Source organism: Leguminivora glycinivorella, chromosome 22 (assembly GCF_023078275.1).
Source record: "Leguminivora glycinivorella isolate SPB_JAAS2020 chromosome 22, LegGlyc_1.1, whole genome shotgun sequence".
Taxonomy (NCBI): domain Eukaryota; kingdom Metazoa; phylum Arthropoda; class Insecta; order Lepidoptera; family Tortricidae; genus Leguminivora; species Leguminivora glycinivorella.
In genome coordinates, this window is record NC_062992.1 from 12,106,898 (window position 1) to 12,128,669 (window position 21,772).

At 39.6% G+C, this 21,772-nt stretch overlaps 1 protein-coding gene across 5 annotated transcripts in view; it reads right to left on the minus strand.

The window, feature by feature from the left end:
• The window catches only part of LOC125237797 (rhophilin-2-B), a 212,781-nt gene that overhangs the window by 10,945 nt on the left and 180,064 nt on the right, over positions 1 to 21,772 (minus strand). For 3 of the 5 annotated variants that reach the window (XM_048144983.1, XM_048144985.1, XM_048144984.1), the window contains exons 3-8: positions 20,141 to 20,257; positions 14,386 to 14,513; positions 3,131 to 3,284; positions 2,151 to 2,292; positions 1,068 to 1,159; positions 84 to 233 (exon numbers count right to left, since the gene is read on the minus strand). In XM_048144983.1, coding sequence (XP_048000940.1) covers positions 84 to 233; positions 1,068 to 1,159; positions 2,151 to 2,292; positions 3,131 to 3,284; positions 14,386 to 14,513; positions 20,141 to 20,257 — 783 coding nt within the window. Of the gene's footprint in view, positions 1 to 83; positions 234 to 1,067; positions 1,160 to 2,150; positions 2,293 to 3,130; positions 3,285 to 14,385; positions 14,514 to 18,570; positions 18,656 to 20,140; positions 20,258 to 21,772 lie in introns of those variants that run through there. The other 2 variants (XM_048144987.1, XM_048144986.1) reach the window with 2 other exon arrangements.

Below are 21,772 nucleotides of genomic sequence, written 5' to 3' on the forward strand. Positions count from 1 at the left end.
GTTATTTGTACATTATAAATGCAGTAGGTAAACTAAGTATCAAATGAATAAACTTATCACACTAAACACTCATCAATAATTACCGTCATAGTAGCGGCAAGGACTAGCAGAGTATCAGCCGCCAAGTCGACAGATGGCGCGTTGGTGAAGTTTTCATGGATATAGCGGAGGGTCCCCGCCGCTCTTAGTAAAGCGTCTACCGCGCCATCAAGGCCTAGAGATGTGTGCCGCTCCTGTAAATAAGATATGTCTATTAGACTACTATGCTCCTAATGTAATAATTATGAATGCATGTACATACAAAACGCTGACTACACTATACCATCAGTCTTAACATTTATTGAAAAAAAAAAAAAAAAAAAAAACACTCCTGAAATCAACTCTAGGTTACAGCTTGAAAAGACCAACGTATTTTTTTTGGTTTCAGGTTTTTAGGGTTCCGTAGTCAACTAGGAACCCTTATAGTTTCGCCATGTCTGTCTGTCCGTCCGTCCGTCCGTCCGTCCGTCCGTCCGTCCGCGGATAATCTCAGTAACCGTAAGCACTAGAAAGCTGAAATTTGGTACCAATATGTATATCAATCACGCCAACAAAGTGCAAAAATAAAAAATGGGAAAAAATGTTTTATTAGGGTACCCCCCTACATGCAAAGTGGGGGCTGATATTTTTTTTCATTCCAACCCCAACGTGTGATATATTGTTGGATAGGTATTTAAAAACGAATAAGGGTTTACTAAAATAATTTTTTGATAATATTAATAGTTTCGGAAATAATCGCTCTTAAAGGAAAAAAAAGTGCGTCCCCCCCCTCTAACTTTTGAACCATATGTTTAAAAAATATGAAAAAAATCACCAAAGTAGAACTTTGTAAAGACTTTCTAGAAAAATTGTTTTGAACTTGATAGGTTCAGTAGTTTTTGAGAAAAATACGAAAAACTACGGAACCCTACACTGAGCGTGGCCCGACACGCTCTTGGCCGGTTTTTATATTATATTTATGCGACTTGGTTTTGGCGGTTTCCATATAAGCATTACTTTCATTACTATTGGTGTATTTTTCAACGTACCTGTTTAGCGCCAATCTGTGTGTAGATCCCCGCTATGTTGAACAAAACGCAAGCCTTTTCGAACGCCACCGTCCGCTGACATGATGGCACTCCTGAAATTGTAAATGATTTGGTTTACATTTGTATTTTGTATAATTAAAGTAAAATAATTCTTAATTCTTACAGGATCTTTTTTTGTCAAAAATATTCAGCCAATAACAACTTTTTGACTTTTATATTCTGTTTATTACCGACAAGTAGTAATTAGAACATGTTAGGATGTCCTCACGGGTCATTAATGTGATTAACCACAAAAAGCAGTAAAAGTAAACTCCTAACGCCACCTAGCTATCGCTCAGTAGCAAAAATCATAGTTTATCTACCGCTAGATGGCCGTACCTGTCAAAGAGTCGAGCCATTCGAAGTACACTCCTAGCGAGCGATCGGGCGGAAAAAAGCGACGTTCTATGAAGTACAGCTGATTGTAGTACTTGAAGAGGAGAGCTACTAACACTATCTATACACAATTACACATACTAATAATAGGTGAAAATCTCATTGTAGACATCTGGCGCCATCTGTCGCTCAGTAGCAACAAGCGTAATTTACACTAACACACCGCTAGATGGCCGTACCTGTCAAAGAGTCGAACCATTCGAAGTAAACACTGAAATCTTCTCGAGGCTGAGGCGTAGGGTTAGAGCCGGCGTAGCTTTATTTGACGTTCATATGCGCATTGTAATATGCCTACTTGAAAAATAAATATTTCATTTTCATTTCATTTCATTTTCATTTCAAGGTCAATACGGCTAAGTCTGTCATGTGTCATAGGGTAGAGGGGGTCTGGCCTTCACATTTGACCTGTTTAAACCAATGATCAGTGTTTATTGGGAGTTCCTACGTTTACCACTAATCGTGAGAAGCAAGTAGCAAAAGTATGAACTCGCAAAAACACAGTCAGACACACTTCTCCTTCTAACACACACTTACCCGTACTGGCTTAACAGTAATAATAGGAGAAAAATCTCATTGTAAACATCTGGCACCATCTGTAGCTCAGTAGCAAGACTCATAGTTTATCAACACACCGATAGATGGCCGTACCTGTCAAAGAGTCGAACCATTCGAAGTACACTCCTAGCGAGCGATCGGGCGGGAAAAAGCGACGTTCTATGAAGTACAACTGATTGTAGTACTTGAAGAGGAGTGCTACGCCGGCCGTTGAGCGGACTGGAGTTCGGATCGCCTGCAAAAATATAAATAATTCAGAAATGATGAGTTTTCATCAGCTTTAATATTCATTTACAGGCAAGGATTAACAGGCAGTCATTATCAAAATGATTGTATCATGATAAGAACTATCTGACGACCGGTCTGACCTAGCGCGTAGTGACACTGCCTGCTAAGCCGCGGTCCCGGGTTCGAATCCCGGTAAGGGCATTTATTTGTGTGATGAAGAAAATAGATATTTGTTCCTGAGTCATGGATGTTTTCTATGTATGTATGTATGTATTTATCTATATAAGTAAGTATATCGTCGCCTAGCACCCACAGTACAAGCTTTGCTTAGTTTGGGGAGCGGCTAGGTTGATCTGTGTAAGGTGTTCCCCAATATTTATTTATCGCTTACATCAGCTGTTGCTCCGTTGGTGGGTCCAAAACAGTAGGTATTAGGTATTATGTATCTCAAATAGGATGAAAGAGGAATTCTCATCCGAAAACTATGTTTGCGTTGCGTAGTTTCCTTCAGATTATTTCATATTTCTATTATTTACATGGTGATGTACCGTAAGTGCGTTTTCGGATGTCGGATACTTTAGTTAGAACTTAGAATTAGTAGTACTCTTTAATTGTAATTTCAATTCAATTTTAAATATTTTCTAAATATGTACTTGTAACGTGTAAAAGTGCCCCTGTGGCCTATTTGCTGAATAAATATTTTGATTTTTGATTTTGATTTTGAATTCGGAAGAATTTCAAAGGAAAAAATTAATATACCTTAATATACGGGAGATCGGTCCTACATCCGATATAGGATCGGATAGTGTGAAAAGGCACTAATAAAGTAGATTAAATTTCGTTACCTGTCTCATATCCATGAAGTCAGAAATGGCTTCTTCGTGAGCTGAGGCGTCTTCGCTGTAGTGTTCAAGGATGAAGTCCTTGAAGGGCTCCCTGAAGTCAACCTCCTTAGTCTCCTTCAGCCCTAGCGGGATCATGGGCATCACGCATTCTTTGCTGGAACAAAAAAAAAACAATAAACTAAAGTGTATACACTATGTAGTATGTAACATAATTGCCGAAGATAAATCCTACGGCTTATACATTACCTTCTATAGTACCTTTAATTTTCATGGTGTTTATTTTAAAAAAAGGAAGTGGTATTCGTAACCGCTATTCGATACCGGTTATGCTCTTAAATGGATCACCAGCATTAATGTTACATCCTGTATAACTCCGTATAGACAGATCAATGAATATTAAATAAATAAATAAATATTATAGGACATTCTTACACAGATTGACTGAGTCCCACGGTAAGCACAAGAAGGCTTGTGTTGCAGGTACTCAGGTAAAGATATATGTAGTATACAAATACTTATATATTATACAGAAAACATCCATGACTCAGGATCAGGAACAAATATCTGCGCTCATCACACAAATAAATGCCCTTACCGGGATTCGAACCCGGGACCGCGGCGTACCAGGCAGGGTCACAATGCGCTAGGCCAAACCGGTCGTCAATAAAGTACCTCGGAACCATCAAGAAAAATGTAGGCTCGTCTAGATGGTGCTACCGTGCTGTTGATGTTGTAGCTTGAGAATTAGCGGCCGGCGGAAATGGTCAGGAAGTGATGATTATCAATTCATTACAGTCATTTCTAACACATATGTATACAAAAATCAGCCTTGAGAATTTAAGGAAAGATTTTTTTTATACCCTTATTATAAAAAAACCGGCCAAGAGCGTGTCGGGCCACGCTAAGTGTAGGGTTCCGTAGTTTTCCGTATTTTTTCAAAAACTACTGAACCTATCAAGTTCAAAACAATTTTCCTAGAAAGTCTTTATAAAGTTCTACTTTTGTGATTTTTTCATATTTTTTAAACATATGGTTAGAGGGGTGGGGGGGGGACGCACTTTTTTTTTCCTTTAGGAGCGATTATTTCCGAAAATATTAATATTATCAAAAAACGGTCTTAGTAAACCCTTATTCATATTTTAATACCTATCCAACAATATATCACACGTTATGGTTGGAATGAAAAAAAATATCAGCCCCCACTTTACATGTGGGGGGGGGGGGGTACCATAATAAAACATATTTTTTCATTTTTTATTTTTGAACTTTGTTGGCGTGATTGATATACATATTGGTACCAAGTTTCAGCTTTCTAGTGCTTACGGTTACTGAGATTATCCGCGGACGGACGGACGGACGGACGGACAGACAGACATAGCGAAACTGTAAGGGTTCCTAGTTGACTACGGAACCCTAAAAAAATGGCCGAACTAGCTAATATGCAGACATTAAACGCCGATACGAACTCTACATTATCCCAAAGTTTCATCCTTGAGGAAATGAGGAAGGTTTGGGGCTCTGGGCTCTTGCTCTAAGAGGGAATCTGTTAAGAAATAAAAGTAGCACTTAGGTGCTTATATCATAATAAAGACTTGAATTAAATGCCGTGCGTAAAACGTAAAATTGCGCGTTCCGCGGCGCGTGCGCAGCCAAACAAAGCGAGAAGATAAAACTCGACTATAATTACGATTGTCGCCCGTGGGTGAGAAGGTATCAAGCAACTATAACTTGGGATATAAACGGCCTTCAAAATAATACTAGTGAATCTGTGACATAGACCTTTAATAGGGACTGAGTTCACATTTTTTTGCCATACTAAATTGAACCTTATCATCGGGCGTCCGTGTCAGACCAGCAAAAACGGTCCCCATGAGAAGATCAAATTTGGGGCTGGTGTCCCTCTCGCACGTGTGACCAGTATTACAGAGATTACTTTAGTAGTTAGAATTTTTACCTGTACCTATGCTACCATAAATTTAATAATATCTGGGCAACCGAGCTTCGCTCGGTTCTGTTTCGTATCCTTGACATGTGTCGCCATCTAGTTCAAAAATGAATAGTACCTACATCGAGCGAAAGAATTCTCAGCCTTAACAACACAACTACTCCACACGAGATGGCGCGCATTTCGCCACAAAAACTCAAATAGTGTATTTTTCTATTCGTTTTAGCCTTGACCTGTGTCGCCATCTAGTGTTTGCAATAAATAGTACTTACATCAACCGAAAGAATTCTGTCTTAACAGTACAACTACTGCACACGAGATGGCGCGCGAAGAAAAACTCATGAAAACTCGAAAATTCGCGTTTTCCGGGACCTAAGGATAAGTTAGACCGATTTTTCACCCCCAAAAACCCCCACATAACAAATTTCTGCGAAATCGTTAGAGCGGTTTCCGAGATCGTCAGTGTAAATAAATATATATATAAATAAATAAATAAATAAATAAATAAATATACAAGAATTGCTCGTTTAAAAGTATAAGATATAAGAAGATCATACCAACCGCCTAAGAACGCATATACACTACTCCACACATAGATGGCGCCACAAAAAAAGCCTAGTGCGGAGTATAGTAGTAGGTATGTGTAGTAAATTGTCTAAGAAAAAGAATTCTCCCACCATCTTTAAAACCCCATAGCAAAGCAATCTAAACAATGCCCATAACAACTGCATAGCGGCAGAATGACCGCTCCTCAATTAGCGAGATTGCATCACACAAGAACAAGAAGTGCATTCACTGCATTAGCTGCTAAGTGGACTAGGATTAGTTCCGATTACTCCGTTAAAGGCTGGTCTTCCATTGGGATCCTATAGCTGGGCCATTTTTTTCAAAGTTTTCCACCCCAATGTTTTTGTAACATGACTTTTGAAATGAAATTAAATGAAAAAATTATTAATAACAATGGTTACATGTCGGTTTTGTAGAGTTTAGTTGAACTAAACTTTTACATCAGGTATTTATGTCTACAAATAATCAATTTACAATTGCACATCCATCAAGTAGGTACCTACGAGTAGATACATATGTATATGTAAAATAAGGACGATATTGCATTAGGTACCTACTTAGATTACAAGGTAAGTTGAGTTTTGAGATCCTTACTGCACTCAATATTATATTTTATCATAGAAAACTGCACTAACTTTCACATCCATACAATGAATTCGCAAACGTTTCGCTCGCCGTAGGTGCAATACCCTATAACCTAAGCAAAGAACTAATCCACCATCCCCACCCTAAACTAAACCCTGTACCTTCTAAATAAGACTGAAATTAAAATAAGCTAAAGTTCTTAGAAGTTTCAAAGACTTGCCGCGCTATTATGTTGTCATTCTTGTGCTCTATCAAAGGTAAGAAAGAGAAAAGATGATTGTTATTTCGTTTATTTACGGAAATTTTTAACTTTATTTCGATATACGTAAAGTATGAATGGTTTTGGCTTTTGAATTTACTTATGACATCTTTGATTAGAAGTCCGTGTTGTCTATGGTCTACGTTTTGTGTGGGAAGTTCTAAAATCTTGTGCGAAATTGACTTTAAATAGGTGTACACTTTTGTCTGAGATTTTACTTGAATCTGCAATGGAATTTAGTTAATGTTTTTGGTATTTCCTAAGTTTTTTCACTAAAAAAGACGCGAATTCAAATTTTCTAAGGGCGATAAATCTTCGCTAGGTACTAAATACATTTTTAATATGGCTCGTCGATGATTACGCCATTGCGCGAACGTCAAGGTTTAGGATGTCACGCGCTTTATCAAGAAAATTGCCCGGTGAGCCCCATATTTTTCAAATTAGTCAACTTTTTTAGTGAGTGAACTTTTTGAGTGTGTTTAGCTTAGTTTTTGTATATAAACTGTTGTACACAATAAAGTGATTACTACTACTACTACTACTACTACAAGATTTGCTTGACCGTCTTTACCTAGTCTGTTACGATGAAAATATTGTATCATTTTTTAAAAACTTCCATGGCAAAATTTTCTTTGCGTTTTTATTTAGTTTTTGGTACTAAGCACCTAATCCATTTTATCATTGATTTTATCATTTTATCATTATGATTGATGAACAGTAGGGTTCAAACATAAAAAGCTAAAAATTTCCTCCGCAAAATACCTTTAAACAGGAAACCGCGAAGTCAAACGTCAATCTAATTAAAAAGAAAAAAGCTAGTCTCTGCCCGCGTTCCATCCATGCTCTATGGCTAAAGCGCGGGAACGAAAACAACAATGGCGGAAACAGTTTTTGCACATTGATTTCGTAAACTCTGAGAACGGATTAATTGAAACTAGTGTAGAAATTATTGCCAGTTCTCAGGGTTAGATTAATTGGGAAAAACGATGGTATCTGTTAATTGGTTTTCATATTGTATTTAATTTGACAGGTGTGATAGATATCGGAACGGTACGTGACAGTTTGCATGAACGTATCTGTGGCATCTTCGTAATATATAAAGTGCTTAGTTTTATAATTAAACTATTTAAATGAATTATTAAAGTAAGTGGAAGTGAGCCGGTACCGTGAAATTACAACTATGCATAATTATAACTATGTATTTATACATACTTTTTGTAATTCCGTCAATTCCGTGTTTTGATCATAGATTTAGAGATTGAGCTAGATTGAGTAGTTAGGCCAAAAAGTGTGTCCACATGAGAGGGTAAAGTTGGGGCTGGTGTCCCTCTCGCACTTATTGCCGCTGTCAAAATCATTTGAATGACGTCATCACTGTCATTATTTGGGGATACCAGTCAATATTCAAAGTTACTACCAAATCTACTAATACCCAATTAAAGGTTTTTTGTAATTGCGCAAATCTTTGGTTTTATGGCTTCATAAAGACTTACCAATTCGTTACAAGGTGCTTAATACCCTTGCCTCGATATAATACAAAAATAATTTAAGAAGTTTAATAGACTTAGTTATCATACAGGTAAAAATACTACTACAATAGAAGCTCTTTAACACTGGTCACACGTGTGAGAGGGACACCAGCCCCAACTTTGACCCTCTCATGTGGACACACTTTTACTAGTCTGACACGAACGCCTTTCTGAACCGGTGATAAGGTTCAATTTAGTATGGCAAAAAAAGTGTGAGCTCAGTCCCTATTGAAGGTCCATGGTTTTGATCGGTACTTGGCAAATAGTTACCTCTACATTTGTATGTATTCATTCATACTGACATGTTTGTGATGTTTGTGCAAAGTTAAGGCCAGCGTCTAGTATCTACTAATATGTATTCTGTGGTCTAAGTAAGTAACTAAGTAGGTACATCAGAGCCTGGACAATGAAAATGAAATATTTATTTTTCAAGTAGGCTTATTACAATGTGTATATGAACGTCAAAGAAAGCTACGCCGGCTCTAACCCTACGCCTCAGCCTCGTGAAGATTTCAGTCCCCCCTCAGTTGGGAGGGGGATATCCACTATGGGACCGGCAAGAAACTCGGCGGGCCACTTATTTTCAAAACATTACATCTTATAATTAACATGCATTAAATAACAAGACAAGAAAACATGCAAAAGTATTCATCAAAAAAAAATTAACAGACTAGGTAGGTACTCTACGGAAATTAATTTCAATAAATTATATTGTAGTTTAATAATACGTCGTTCTTCTTCAGAGAAAACATAATGACTTTTGATTATGCGATACAGCGAGGAAATATCGCCAGTATCCTTGGTACAAATCTCAAGGGTCTATTTTAGATATTAGCTAGCTTTTTAGTTTTATTTTTTTATATAATTACGTAAATATTACATACATTCTCTGTGACATTTTTACGCTACTAAGTATGCCTCTAAAACTTAAGGTAGTTTCCCAGAAACTGCCTTTGAGAATCAGCAACAATGTACTATTGACCAATATGTATATATATAGCCAGTAGCCATAACTACAACTACTACAAGGAGTGTACAAAGTTGCAAAACGAAAAAAACCTTATTTATTTTCGTCCCAGCCAAACTGTCCATCACTTTATCCATATATATTTTAAACGATAATTTCCTTGACATTTTATAACCCGGGGGCGAACTAAAATTGTTCCAACATAAAAGGCGCAATGTAACTAAAACTCTTTGGCACTTAAGACTCTTTGGAACTACCTCTCTTAAAAGAACTATGAATTTCTCAAGTTAAAATGACGTAAGCGACGCGTACGGCTTATACGTCTATTTAAAATCGAAGCGTATATAAAGAACTATAGGTGCTGTAAACATAAAGGTCGTAAGCGACATATAATAAGAAAGGTTCCTAAGTCTGTTTGGAAATGAAGAGTGTATAAATACGGGAAACCGGCGGCCGCCATTATTCGTCATTACGGCCCATCGGGAGTTTTTGCGGCGCATCACAAGTAAGATCACACAACTTTTATTTAACAAGGCTTATTTTAGGGGTCTATGTTTACTCATGTGTTGAGGGTTCGGTAGGTACGTACACTGTGCGGTCACTGAAGTGTAGGTGGCTGTAGAAAGCGAATTTCAAAAGAAACTAAAAACAAAAAGTTAGAATTTCGGGGATATCTCATATTTTCGCATGGGAACAGGAATTGGTCTGTTTTAAAACCAGCTGTAGGTAATATTTTCCTACATACTATTTTTGAACTTTACACAAAACTCACATAGGCACAGATGTATAGTGCGAAAAGATTTGCCTTCGTATTGTTACGTGTCATGCTATTTCAGTCAGTGTCAGTACAAGACGTACGGACATTGACTGAACTAGCATGACCTGCATGACAAATACGAACGTTTCCGAAGGAAACCCTTTAAGTACGCACTACATCTGTAGGTATTTGTAACAGGGGATAGTCTGACTTTGTGGCGACAGAGGACCAAGCAAAATGGTTTTTATTTAGGAGTGAAATAAATTTGCCGACAATTTTCTGTCATACATTACATGACAACTTTTTTCACAGGTGTGATGTCATAAGTCACAGATTGTTGATATTCCCACAAATATATATACTTTATTTAAATTCTTTAATTCAAATTAAGCCTCAAACATCTAACGATTAAGCTATATAAATGGAAATACGATTCACACACCATTTACTTAAAAAAATGGGCGTAGTGTTTCCATAAATGAATAATCTATTCCAATTCGACGCAAATTAAATAAAGTCTAATCCGGCATATCAATACATCTTGTGATTAAGCGTGTAATTAAAAAAAACGAACCTATAGACAAATTGGGCATATAAATTATGGCCGAAACGTAGGTGGCCAGATACAGACCAGTTTTAAGACGATACGGTCGGGGTCATTTCTCCATACAAACGCTCTCGACTATTTCCTCCCTGGTTTTTGAAGATAGAGCAATGATTTTTTCAACACATATTGTTATTATTTTTATCTGTGTCAAACCGTTTTGATTTTTTTGATATTCTGCTTTTTAAAGACTCTAGAGCCAATAAAAAAATTCCAAAAACGGCCTTTTTCATTGTGGCGCACAAAAAGGTGTGATACACAAGACTGGTAACAATTAACCAAAAAAGCTAAACGGTCCGACATAGATTATTTCATTGTTATTCAGATTCTCAAATTTCGTTCCGATTGATTAAGTTTTGAAGGAGGAAAGAGTCGAGAGCGGAACCTGGATTTTAAAGATTTTTTTGAAATGTCTTTTGACGGAGTTGTTCTTAATGGACAATTTTTTTCGATAAATCTAGTTAATAACACTTGTATATTTAACTAAAATTCCCAAATTGAAAGGGGGGCCTTTCCATTTTAGCATTTTCGCTACCGTATCCTCTTAACTTTGAGTGTTGCCCGAGGTTACATTATATAAATATGAGTGAAGAAAGTTTATTATTGCATTAATCGGTACATTTATGATGTAAATGTTTGGTAAAATACTTTCGCTGGCTGTTGATCCCCGGTACTTAAGGTCATTTTGAGTGAAATTTTGCCGTATTTGGCCTAGAGCGGCCTTATAGGGGTAATTTAGGTTTCAATTTATCTTCCTAAAGCGTGTTTGAAATAAACTGCGATACAGTCTAAGCTTGTGTAGGTAAACGTGTACCATGTTTGTATGAGTGAGATATGACAGGTCGGATGGTCGCGTTTTTGACAGGCGGTAACTGTGAAGTAAGTCGCTTTCGTAAAAACTAGTGCCTACGCCAAATCTTGGGATTAGTTGTCAAAGCGGACCCCAGGCTTCAATGAGCCGTGGAAAAAGCCGGGGTAAGGCAAGGAGGATGATGATGGTAACTGTGAAGTAACTGAGAGGGTGGGCGGCACATTCAGCGGGGAGCGGGAGTGGCCATACTGTACGATAGTACTCTATATTATACTGTGACTAGGGTAAATATTAGATCAGCACCAACACATCCATCACACTTTCACATTCTTGTGTGTAACTTGTGTAAGTGATGTGCAAGCGTGTGTGTGCGCAGATAGCTCGGTGCGCCGGTCGAAAGTTGGACGGGTTCATGCGAAATGAACACATTTGTAAACTGCCGCCTTAGATTAGGTTGCAATTGTTTACGATTAGGGTGTTGTTGTTGCGATTAGGTTGCTTGTTTTATAGCTTTGAAAACGAAAAACGAAACACTTTTTGTCTCTCAATTAGTGTGACAGTGACAGTTTTATCGCTACAGAGTGTTAAGCGATTGTGGCGTTGGCTAGGTTATACTACTATACGAAACTTACAAATTCAAAAGATTCCAATTTCGCTCTTTCTCAAATCTGTAAAACATTTTTGCCTTAGCAGGGGCGGCTCACTCCGTAATTCTACCGTCGCGCTAAAAGTACATGCCGGCGGCCGCGAGTTCGCGGCCCATTCAGTGGTGACGACGCACGGCGTAATAGAATTCAATGTCGGCTGCTCGCGCCCGGTCCGTTTGTTAATAGGTATAAATTTAGAATGGCGGCATTTTGTGAATATCAAAGGAGTGAGCCTTCTGTACTTGTACTATTATATATTCTGTGTTTAGCATTCTGTGGCTTTAGTGCACTTCATGTTAGATGAATAATGAAAATAGCTCGTCATGATTCGCTTCTTAACGAGGAGCATTCTAAATGAGCGCGCGCGATGGTATACGGCGCAGACTGCGAGCTGCAGGCGCTGCAGCTCTTTGCAATCCATGACTCGGCGCGAGCGTCTGGTCTCCAAACTTACACACACGGATAATGATGATGATGGACTATTAGAGGAATATGATGTGAGCGTTGATTGAAAGCACTTTATACGATTCAACGAAGCAAGTAGGTATACAAAAATTATAATTTTGAAAAAACCCCCGACCGCGACATCGACATAGTGGACCGATTTTTATGAAACATGGCTAAGAACACTCCCGACTAACTCAGCTTTCAAACAGAAAAAAAACTAAATCGAAATCGGTTCATCCGTTCGGGAGCTACGATGCCACAGACAGACACGTCAAACTTATAACACCCAGTCGTTTTTGCGTAGGGGTTAAAAAGAAACTATAAAAGTTAATTTTCGTGAGATATCAGTAAAGAATCTTGGCTGTCTCTCGCATAAACCTGTCCCCAGCAATTTACTTCTTAGCAAATGTCACATTATGCACCGGCCATCGCATATAAGTCCGTTATACAATTATATAATTATAGAACGTCTCAGATATATATCAAAATTTCGAGCCATTTATCCTTTTTATCTGCGGCGTCGTAGGAGAAACGAGATCGTGGAAGATATGAACGATTTATTAATGTGTATTCTATGGGTCCTATTCGAACGTTAAGATACGGTAATTTCATATGTGAATATGTACCTGTGACGATTTTAGTTTGAAGATTATATAATAATTTTTGCCACTAACAATACCCGATCAAAACACATTGTAATACTTAAGTACGTAGGTTTCAAGAAAAGAAACTGTAAAATTCATTTTAGATGCCAGTTTTACGGATAAAAAGTGAAAATGCAGTGCTTTTTAAGTGAAAATACATTCGAATAAACGCGGGGCAAAAAAAAATCGGGAATTTACTTATACTCATACTAGCTTTTGCCCGCAGCTTCGCTCGCGTTAGAAAGAGACAAAAAGTAGCCTATGTCACTCTCCATCCCTTCAACTATCTCCACTTAAAAAATCACGACAATTCGTCGCTCCGTTTTGCCCTGAAAGACGGACAAACAAACAGACACACACACTTTCCCATTTATAATATTAGTATGGATTTATTTTTTCTTCGTTTAGCGAATCCTAAGTACCTACCCGCTTAAAGAACCTGCTGATGTCGAAGTGAAAAGGAAATACTTCAAGAGGTAACTAATTATAGAAATAAACAGCCTTAGAGAGTGTAGGGTTGACAGGAAAGCTCAACTTAACACTCTCGCTGCGAACTAGCTTGGATATAGCAGACCTTGGCCGTGAAAGTGTTAATTACACTATTACCTTTCCACAGCCGAATAGGTGAGTAATACCAAGTAATACTCAGGGATTACGCAGTAAGGATGGAAAAAGTAAATAAACCGATTTACGGTACGATTTCTTCGTAGCAATTAACTACTTACTCAGAATGTAAAATTTAATCAAAAAGACGAAAAAATAAGGTTCTAATAATGATCCCTGGAGGGCACCAAGCGTTCTACTAAACTTAATTTCCATATTATTCACACTTAATAAACCACAGTATTTGGTTGTTTGCGTAAAATTATAGATATTACAACAATTTTCAAAGCTACATTGACCGATCGTAATACTGAAAGGGTCCTAACTACCTTGCGGTACTCCAAATTTTACAGCTTTCAGGAATTTAGTATAATTCACAATCACATTCTAGGTTCATTATTTTAAGCAAGAATTCACAACGTAGAGAGTCTTAGATACAGCTCTCTCATCAATACAAGTCATTGCTTCTTATGCAGCGTATCATGTTACACTTGATCAAATGCTTAAGATAAATCTCTAATGAACAAAGTTGTTAGCAGTATGCCTTGTTGTACACCCGTTTATAAATTAATAAATTTTATACTTTTTATATATTACTTAGTTCAGGAAATTCAAGTTTTGTCACAACCTACTAAGAATGGGAGAGGATGGGGCTGCTAAGAAGGCGTATTGGGGAAACCAACTGGTGGCCGCTCAAAGGATCGGTCCAGATAATGCTAAGGAGACAGTTAGTGAGGTGGCGGATCTGCGTCAGCTCTCATCTACAAGCCGATATTTAGCAAGAAGCTGCGCAGGATCGGGCGTGGCATGCTCTCGTTTTGGAGGCTAAGATCCTCTTTGGATCGCAGAGCCAAATTAGTTCAGCAATTCAAGATTCAAATAATATTTACCTGTCGTTCTGGTAGAGTTCTACTGAAGAGTTCAGCTCGGCCAGCTGTTCCTTCAGCAGCTGCAGGTTGGAGTTCACGAAGCTCAGCTCCAGGGCCACCGTTTCGCGTAGTTTCCGGTTTGTTGTAGCCTGGAAAAGACATGAAAAATGGTAAATTGAATATTTTTGCATCGTAGAAAGCTAGTCTAATAACCTAACCACAAAATTAAAATTTAGAAAAAACCCCCGACCGTGGACCGATTTTCATGAAACATGGCTAGGAACACTCCCAACTAACTCAGATTTCAGACAAAAAAACTAAATCAAAATCGGTTCATCCGCTCGAGAGCTACGATGCCACAGACAGACACACACATAGACAGACAGACAGACAGACAAACAGATAGACACGTCAAACACCCCGTCGTTTTTGCGTCGGAGGTTAAAAATTAAAAGTGGAGAGTCTTGAACCTGCGACCATGTTGTTAATATCTACGAGTATGTACAGTCAATATCAAATAGATAGTGACGGCGAAAGTGACCATGTTTATCGTAATATAGTTACCTAGATTGGTTACTACAGATACAAGGATATCTGTAGATATATGACATGTTGACGTCTAGTAAAAGGATCAAAGTTTTCGCTTGAGATTCGAGAGAAAGAACGAGATTCGCTTGTATCTTCGACTTCATACGATTGACCTCTCACCACGTCCTTACGAGGGCACATATTTAATAGCTTTGTTTCACTATCTTTTTCATTTAAACTGTACCCTACCAACGATCTTGAATGACGTTCTTAAAGTTAACGGAATACTTATTCGATTTCCTAAGCTTGATCGCGTTCGTATAGTTGCATAGGACGACCCCTATCATCAGTTTTGTTATGACAAACCGATTCTCTTCGAGGTTTTATTAAGTCTTGTCTTATAGACTGCGATAACTGGCATAACTATACCCTTATTTACCACTAACATGGCCCCAAAAAAAACGAAAGCCAAAGTCGTAAAGCCCTCAGATTGCAACATTGTTGCAGATGCAACTGTCATGTTAATAGTTTTTACTGCAGTATATGGAGTGGTTTATGTGAATGAATGAGAAAGGAGTGATTCATTCGTGGAACCGCTTCCTGTCTGTGGCGGCCATTGTTGTTGGGAAAAGAAAAAATCTCATCTCTATGAACATAGTAGCACATGAAACGAGTGTAACTTCAAAGAGTGGATAAAGCAAATTTTGTGACTTTTATTGAATTTTGATAAGTTATGAAGTTAATAGGCGCCGGTATCTTATAAATAAACTTCAATTATAAAATATATTGTATAGTACGATATCTAACAGCGAAACTTAAAACAAGCATCAATGTTTTAGTGTTATTAAAATATCATACGAAACTTAATACAAAAACACCTTTCTTTGGTTCGGCAACGCGCATATGACACCCCTTGAGTTGCAGGCGTCCATAGGTTACGGTCTTACGATGACCGCTTTCCATCAGGCGGACCGTATACCTGTTTGCCACCGACGTGGTATAAAAAAAACCACCATCAGCGGACGTAGCACATTAGTACGATAAACTTTATCGCATCGGCGCATCCCTATCCCACTTACAAATAGTGCGAAAAGGATGGCCTGACTTTTTATCGTTTATCACGCGACCATGTTTGCCGCCTGGGTCGCCTGATGGTAAGCGTATCACTCTGCTCGTTTGTCTCCTTTCACATTAAATATATAAAGCAAAAATCTAAGCCTTATCCTTTTTCTTTCCTGCCGGCGTATCATGCTTCCAATTTTATCACTTGTCCACGTAGATAAGACAACTGTCACTTTCACACTGACATACTTGCCAAAGCGTGACGGATGCTTTATCAACTTGGATAAATGATAAAATTGGAATCATAATACGCCGGCTGCACGGGAAGCATGGTCGCGCGAGACGATAAAATATCAGGCCGTCCCTATCGCACTTTTACAAATAGTGCGATAGGGACGGCCTGCTATTTTATCGTCTATCGCACGACCATGCTTCCCGTGCTGGTTTACGGAACAGAGAATTCAAAAACAATTTGCACATATCAATAACAAAAAAAATCAAAATAAAATGCTAGTCTATTCCCAGTTATGTGATTCACCAACAAGCAGCAACATCCACCTTGTACTTGCATGAAGCAATTCAGGCAACACGTGACTTACGTCATTCTTGCCGTCGCGTGCGCACGGAGCGTGACACCCTTTCTTACCGGTCCCTGAACCCTGACCTTGGTGGGAATCTACTATACATACAACACAGATCACTTGCTATTTATATTTAAATTTCGATAAAAAGGCACTAGCAATGCACCCTGAGGGACACCGAGTTTGCGAAGCGTAGAGCTTGACACCCTTTCTTGCGGTCTGAACCAGACCTTGGTGGGAATATACTCTATGCAACACAGATCACTAGCTCTTTACCTACAATTCCTCCAAACGAACAAAAGTGTTAGTAATGTATCCTAAGGAGCAGAAAAAAAGGCCCTAATAATGTACCCTGAGGTACATTATTCGTTTCTTACTGGTCTAAACTCTAACCTTGGTATCACTTGCCATTTATATTTACAAGCTGACAAAAAGGTCCTAATAATTCACCCTGAGATACTCCCAGTTTTCTGACCGTACTGATGGCCTTAGTATCGTCTTGCGACCACATCTCCCGCTATAGTATCCAGTTACCGTATCATATTGGCAGACGCTTTCAGAGACGTTGCAATTTGCATGCGCGTTGACTAAATAATTAGTTGAGTTACCTCGAGCCTGCTCGTGTTGCAAGACTTATCGACTGCTAGACTTCCTAAATACGGAGTCTCCGAGAGGTGATCTGTGACGTAGACATTAGAGATTAGATTCTGATGGATGGGTATCATGCTTGAACCATAATTACCGGATTTCGGCAGTTTTACGCCGATTTTGCTGTTGCGTTGGATCTCTTTGTTCTGGTGATGTTAATTTTGTACCTAACAGTTCTTTTTGAGTTCATTATTTCGAGAATATGGTCACTTTTATATTCTACGTGTCGCTGTTACATTTTTTCCTACGGTAAATGACATAATTATATTAACCTAAAGTAAAACTACTCGTATTCTATCATCAGAATCAGATTTTGACAAACAATCAGAGCACAGTCTACATCTACACAGTAAATCGAACAAAAATATCTGAACCTGACTCTAATACTATGAGCATAGAAGCGTGTTCATGGAATTTTAAACTTGGTTACTTTATATTGGGCATACTCTTAAAAAACATAATGAAAAAACCCCTCCCTCAATACAATAGATACCTCAAAGTCATGTCCCACAGATAGGCATTGGATTAAGAACTTTCTATTGTAGACAGGGAAATTTACATTCAGCCCCGTTCCTAGTTTGAATGATAGGTGCGGCCGGTAATGTATAATTTTGTGGCGCAGGCGTCTATCAGCTAACATCCAGCTAGAATGCTTAGAATGCTAACGTAGCTTTCTAATTCGTCATGCACTTTGTTTTGTTAGACTAGGCTCTATGAGATGGGCGATAAAGCTTCAAAAATTTAATATGAAATATGTCGCAATTGGTTTGACCATTGCCAGCTGTACACGAGAAAACACATACATTGTTTTAGAAATGTCTCAGTCAATCCGTAGACCTACGCTAACGCTTTGGTTTACAGTTAATAATTAAATAAATAAATATTATAGGACATTCTTACACAGATTGACTGAGCACCACGGTAAGCCTAAGAAGGCTTGTGTTGTGGGTACCCTGACAACGGCATATATAATATACAAATACTTATATACATAGAAAACATCCATGACTCAGTTAATCAATTAGTAAATATATTGCGCAAAAATCTCGTAAAGTTGTGTGATGTGTAATGAATATTAGCAGCCGCTGCAGTGGAGCAAAGGCATTCTGATTAAAAGATCAGATGTAAAAGGCAGCAGCATATGATAATGTAGAATAAGTTTTCGGCACCAGCTCGCTTCTTGTTGATTTCCTGGTTGAGCTGGCAACGTCGCTGCAGGTGTCTAGATGTCTACACTGTGGTCGAGCTGGCAACGTACCTTGTACAAGTTTTCGGCACCAGCTCGCAACCTCAGCTCCTTGTTGATCTCCTGGTTGAGCTGGCAGCCTGGCAGCGTCGCTACAGGAGTCTACACAGGTCCAGCTGGCAACGTCGCTTCACAACGTACCTTGAACAAGTTTTCGGCACCAGCTCGCAACCTCAGCTCCTTGTTGATCTCCTGGTTGAGCTGGCAGCGTCGCTACAGGTGTCTACACAAGTCCAGCTGGCAACGTCGCTTCACAACGTACCTTGAACAAGTTTTCGGCACCAGCTCGCAACCTCCGCTCCTTGTTGATCTCCTGGTTGAGCTGGCAGCGTCGCTACAGGTGTCTACACAAGTCCAGCTGGCAACGTCGCTACACAACGTACCTTGAACAAGTTTTCGGCACCAGCTCGCAACCTCAGCTCCTTGTTGATCTCCTGGTTGAGCTGGCAGCGTCGCTACAGGTGTCTACACAAGTCCAGCTGGCAACGTCGCTACACAACGTACATTGAACAAGTTTTCGGCACCAGCTCGCAACCTCCGCTCCTTGTTGATCTCCTGGTTAAGCTGGCAGCGTCGCTACAGGTGTCTACACAGGTCCAGCTGGCAACGTCGCTACACAACGTACCTTGAACAAGTTTTCGGCACCTCGCAACCTCAGCTCCTTGTTGATCTCCTGGTTGAGCTGGCAGCGTCGCTACAGGTGCCTACACAAGTCCAGCTGGCAACGTCGCTTCACAACGTACCTTGAACAAGTTTTCGGCACCAGCTCGCAACCTCCGCTCCTTGTTGATCTCCTGGTTGAGCTGGCAGCGTCGCTACAGGTGTCTACACAAGTCCAGCTGGCAACGTCGCTACACAACGTACCTTGAACAAGTTTTCGGCACCAGCTCGCAACCTCAGCTCCTTGTTGATCTCCTGGTTGAGCTGGCAGCGTCGCTACAGGTGTCTACACAAGTCCAGCTGGCAACGTCGCTACACAACGTACATTGAACAAGTTTTCGGCACTAGCTCGCAACCTCAGCTCCTTGTTGATCTCCTGGTTGAGCTGGCAGCGTCGCTACAGGTGTCTACACAGGTCCAGCTGGCAACGTCGCTTCACAACGTACCTTGAACAAGTTTTCGGCACCAGCTCGCAACCTTAGCTCCTTGTTGATCTCCTGGTTAAGCTGGCAGCGTCGCTACAGGTGTCTACACAGGTCCAGCTGGCAACGTCGCTACACAACATACCTTGAACAAGTTTTCGGCACCAGCTCGCAACCTCCGCTCCTTGTTGATCTCCTGGTTGATCTGGCAGCGTCGCTACAGGTGTCTACACAGGTCCAGCTGGCAACGTCGCTTCACAACGTACCTTGAACAAGTTTTCGGCACCAGCTCGCAACCTTAGCTCCTTGTTGATCTCCTGGTTAAGCTGGCAGCGTCGCTACAGGTGTCTACACAGGTCCAGCTGGCAACGTCGCTACACAACATACCTTGAACAAGTTTTCGGCACCAGCTCGCAACCTCTGCTCCTTGTTGATCTCCTGGTTGATCTGGCAGCGTCGCTACAGGTGTCTACACAGGTCCAGCTGGCAACGTCGCTACACAACATACCTTGAACAAGTTTTCGGCACCAGCTCGCAACCTCAGCTCCTTGTTGATCTCCTGGTTGAGCTGGCAGCGTCGCTACAGGTGTCTACACAAGTCCAGCCGGCAACGTCGCTTCACAACGTACCTTGAACAAGTTTTCGGCACCAGCTCGCAACCTCAGCTCCTTGTTAATCTCCTGGTTGAGCTGGCAGCGTCGCGTCTGCAGGCGTCCGCGGCACGTCGCTACGCGAGGGTCCGAGCCCTGAAAAGAAAGAAAACAGATCGTTAAATATAATAAAACCTTGATATACCTATCTGGGATTTTGAAAGCTGCGGGCCGATTTTTGAGTCTCACGCGTTCGAATTCAGAAAATTGTCACCGAAAATAATAAGCAAGTCACCGTTTTCAACCGGTATTTTAGTGACAAAATCCCGTATGCGAGATTCAAAAATCGCCCTCCTGGTGGGACACGACACGTGTCAAAAACGGGATATGTAAAAAGGGAGCTCACTGGAACCTCTAATAATTGTCAACCACGGAAGAATGTTGTTACAAATGTTTGTAAGGTGCGCGTGGTAAAGAAGCCAAGCAAGCTCAGTTTTCCATATAAACAACTCATTAATTTTCCCCTCACTAGCTCGGAAACACGTGTTTTGTCCTTTAATACCAGCGGGTAAAAACGCATTTTATTCACTAGTGGGTAAAGTAATTTGACCTTGAATAAAGTCACATTAACTGCTTTAACATTGATAAAAGTAGGTGAATCTAAATAAAGATGATTTACCACCTGTGGAACTACTGGAAACAGTGATAAACGCATTTTTTGTGTTGTAGTTTCCTCGCTATAGTGAGGGGAAAAGTTTTGTGTTACACTCGGGTGCACATGTATTTTACTTCTCGTGTGTTAAAAAACTCGCAAGTTCAGGATTCTATTCGCTCGTGGTTCAACTATAGAAACCTTTCACTTGCTCGTTTTTCAATTCCACACTCGGCGTTAAAATACAACTTTGCCCCCTTGTATAACAAATAACTATTAAAGAATTGTAATAAAGTCTCTGCAAATACCTACGCTGGGTTTAAAAAAAAATTTTTTTTGATGTTTTGTCTCGTCCGAATTGAAAATGAAATTCGGAAGGTCTTGTTGCGGATTCCTAAAACCTTTATAGGCGTCTAGGTGTTAGAGATAAAGTAAGTCAAAATCATATCAAAGAAGGTGAGAGGAATCAGATTAGCATGGTATGGGCAGGTAATTCGGAGGGGTGAAAGCCATGTTATAAAACGAGTGATAAAGATGAAGGTGGATGGTTACAATGGTAGTGCAAGGCCTAAGTTGGTTCTGGTTTGGGGCAAAGCAGCTGACATACAGACTATCTTTGTATTACAAAAGAGAGCCATTCGTTCTATTTACAACTTAGGAACACGTGAATCAGTAAGAGAACTCTTCAAAGAAATTAATATCTTAACTGTAGCTTCCCAATACATTTATGATAGTATAATTTATGTTGTTAAGAATTTAGACTGTTTCACTAAGAATTCTGATATCCATAATTATAACACTAGAAACAAAAATAAGCTTGCCATAAAGAAGTTTCGTGTCCGTAAAGTACAGAAGTCATTTGTTGGGCAATGCATTCATTTTTATAATAAGTTACCTGACACTGCTTTGAGATTACCCCTCCCAGCTCTTAAGAACTACTTAAAAAAATCATTGATGTTAAAGGCTTATTACAGAGTCGAGGACTATTTGACAGACAAACATGCATGGCCCGAACCAGA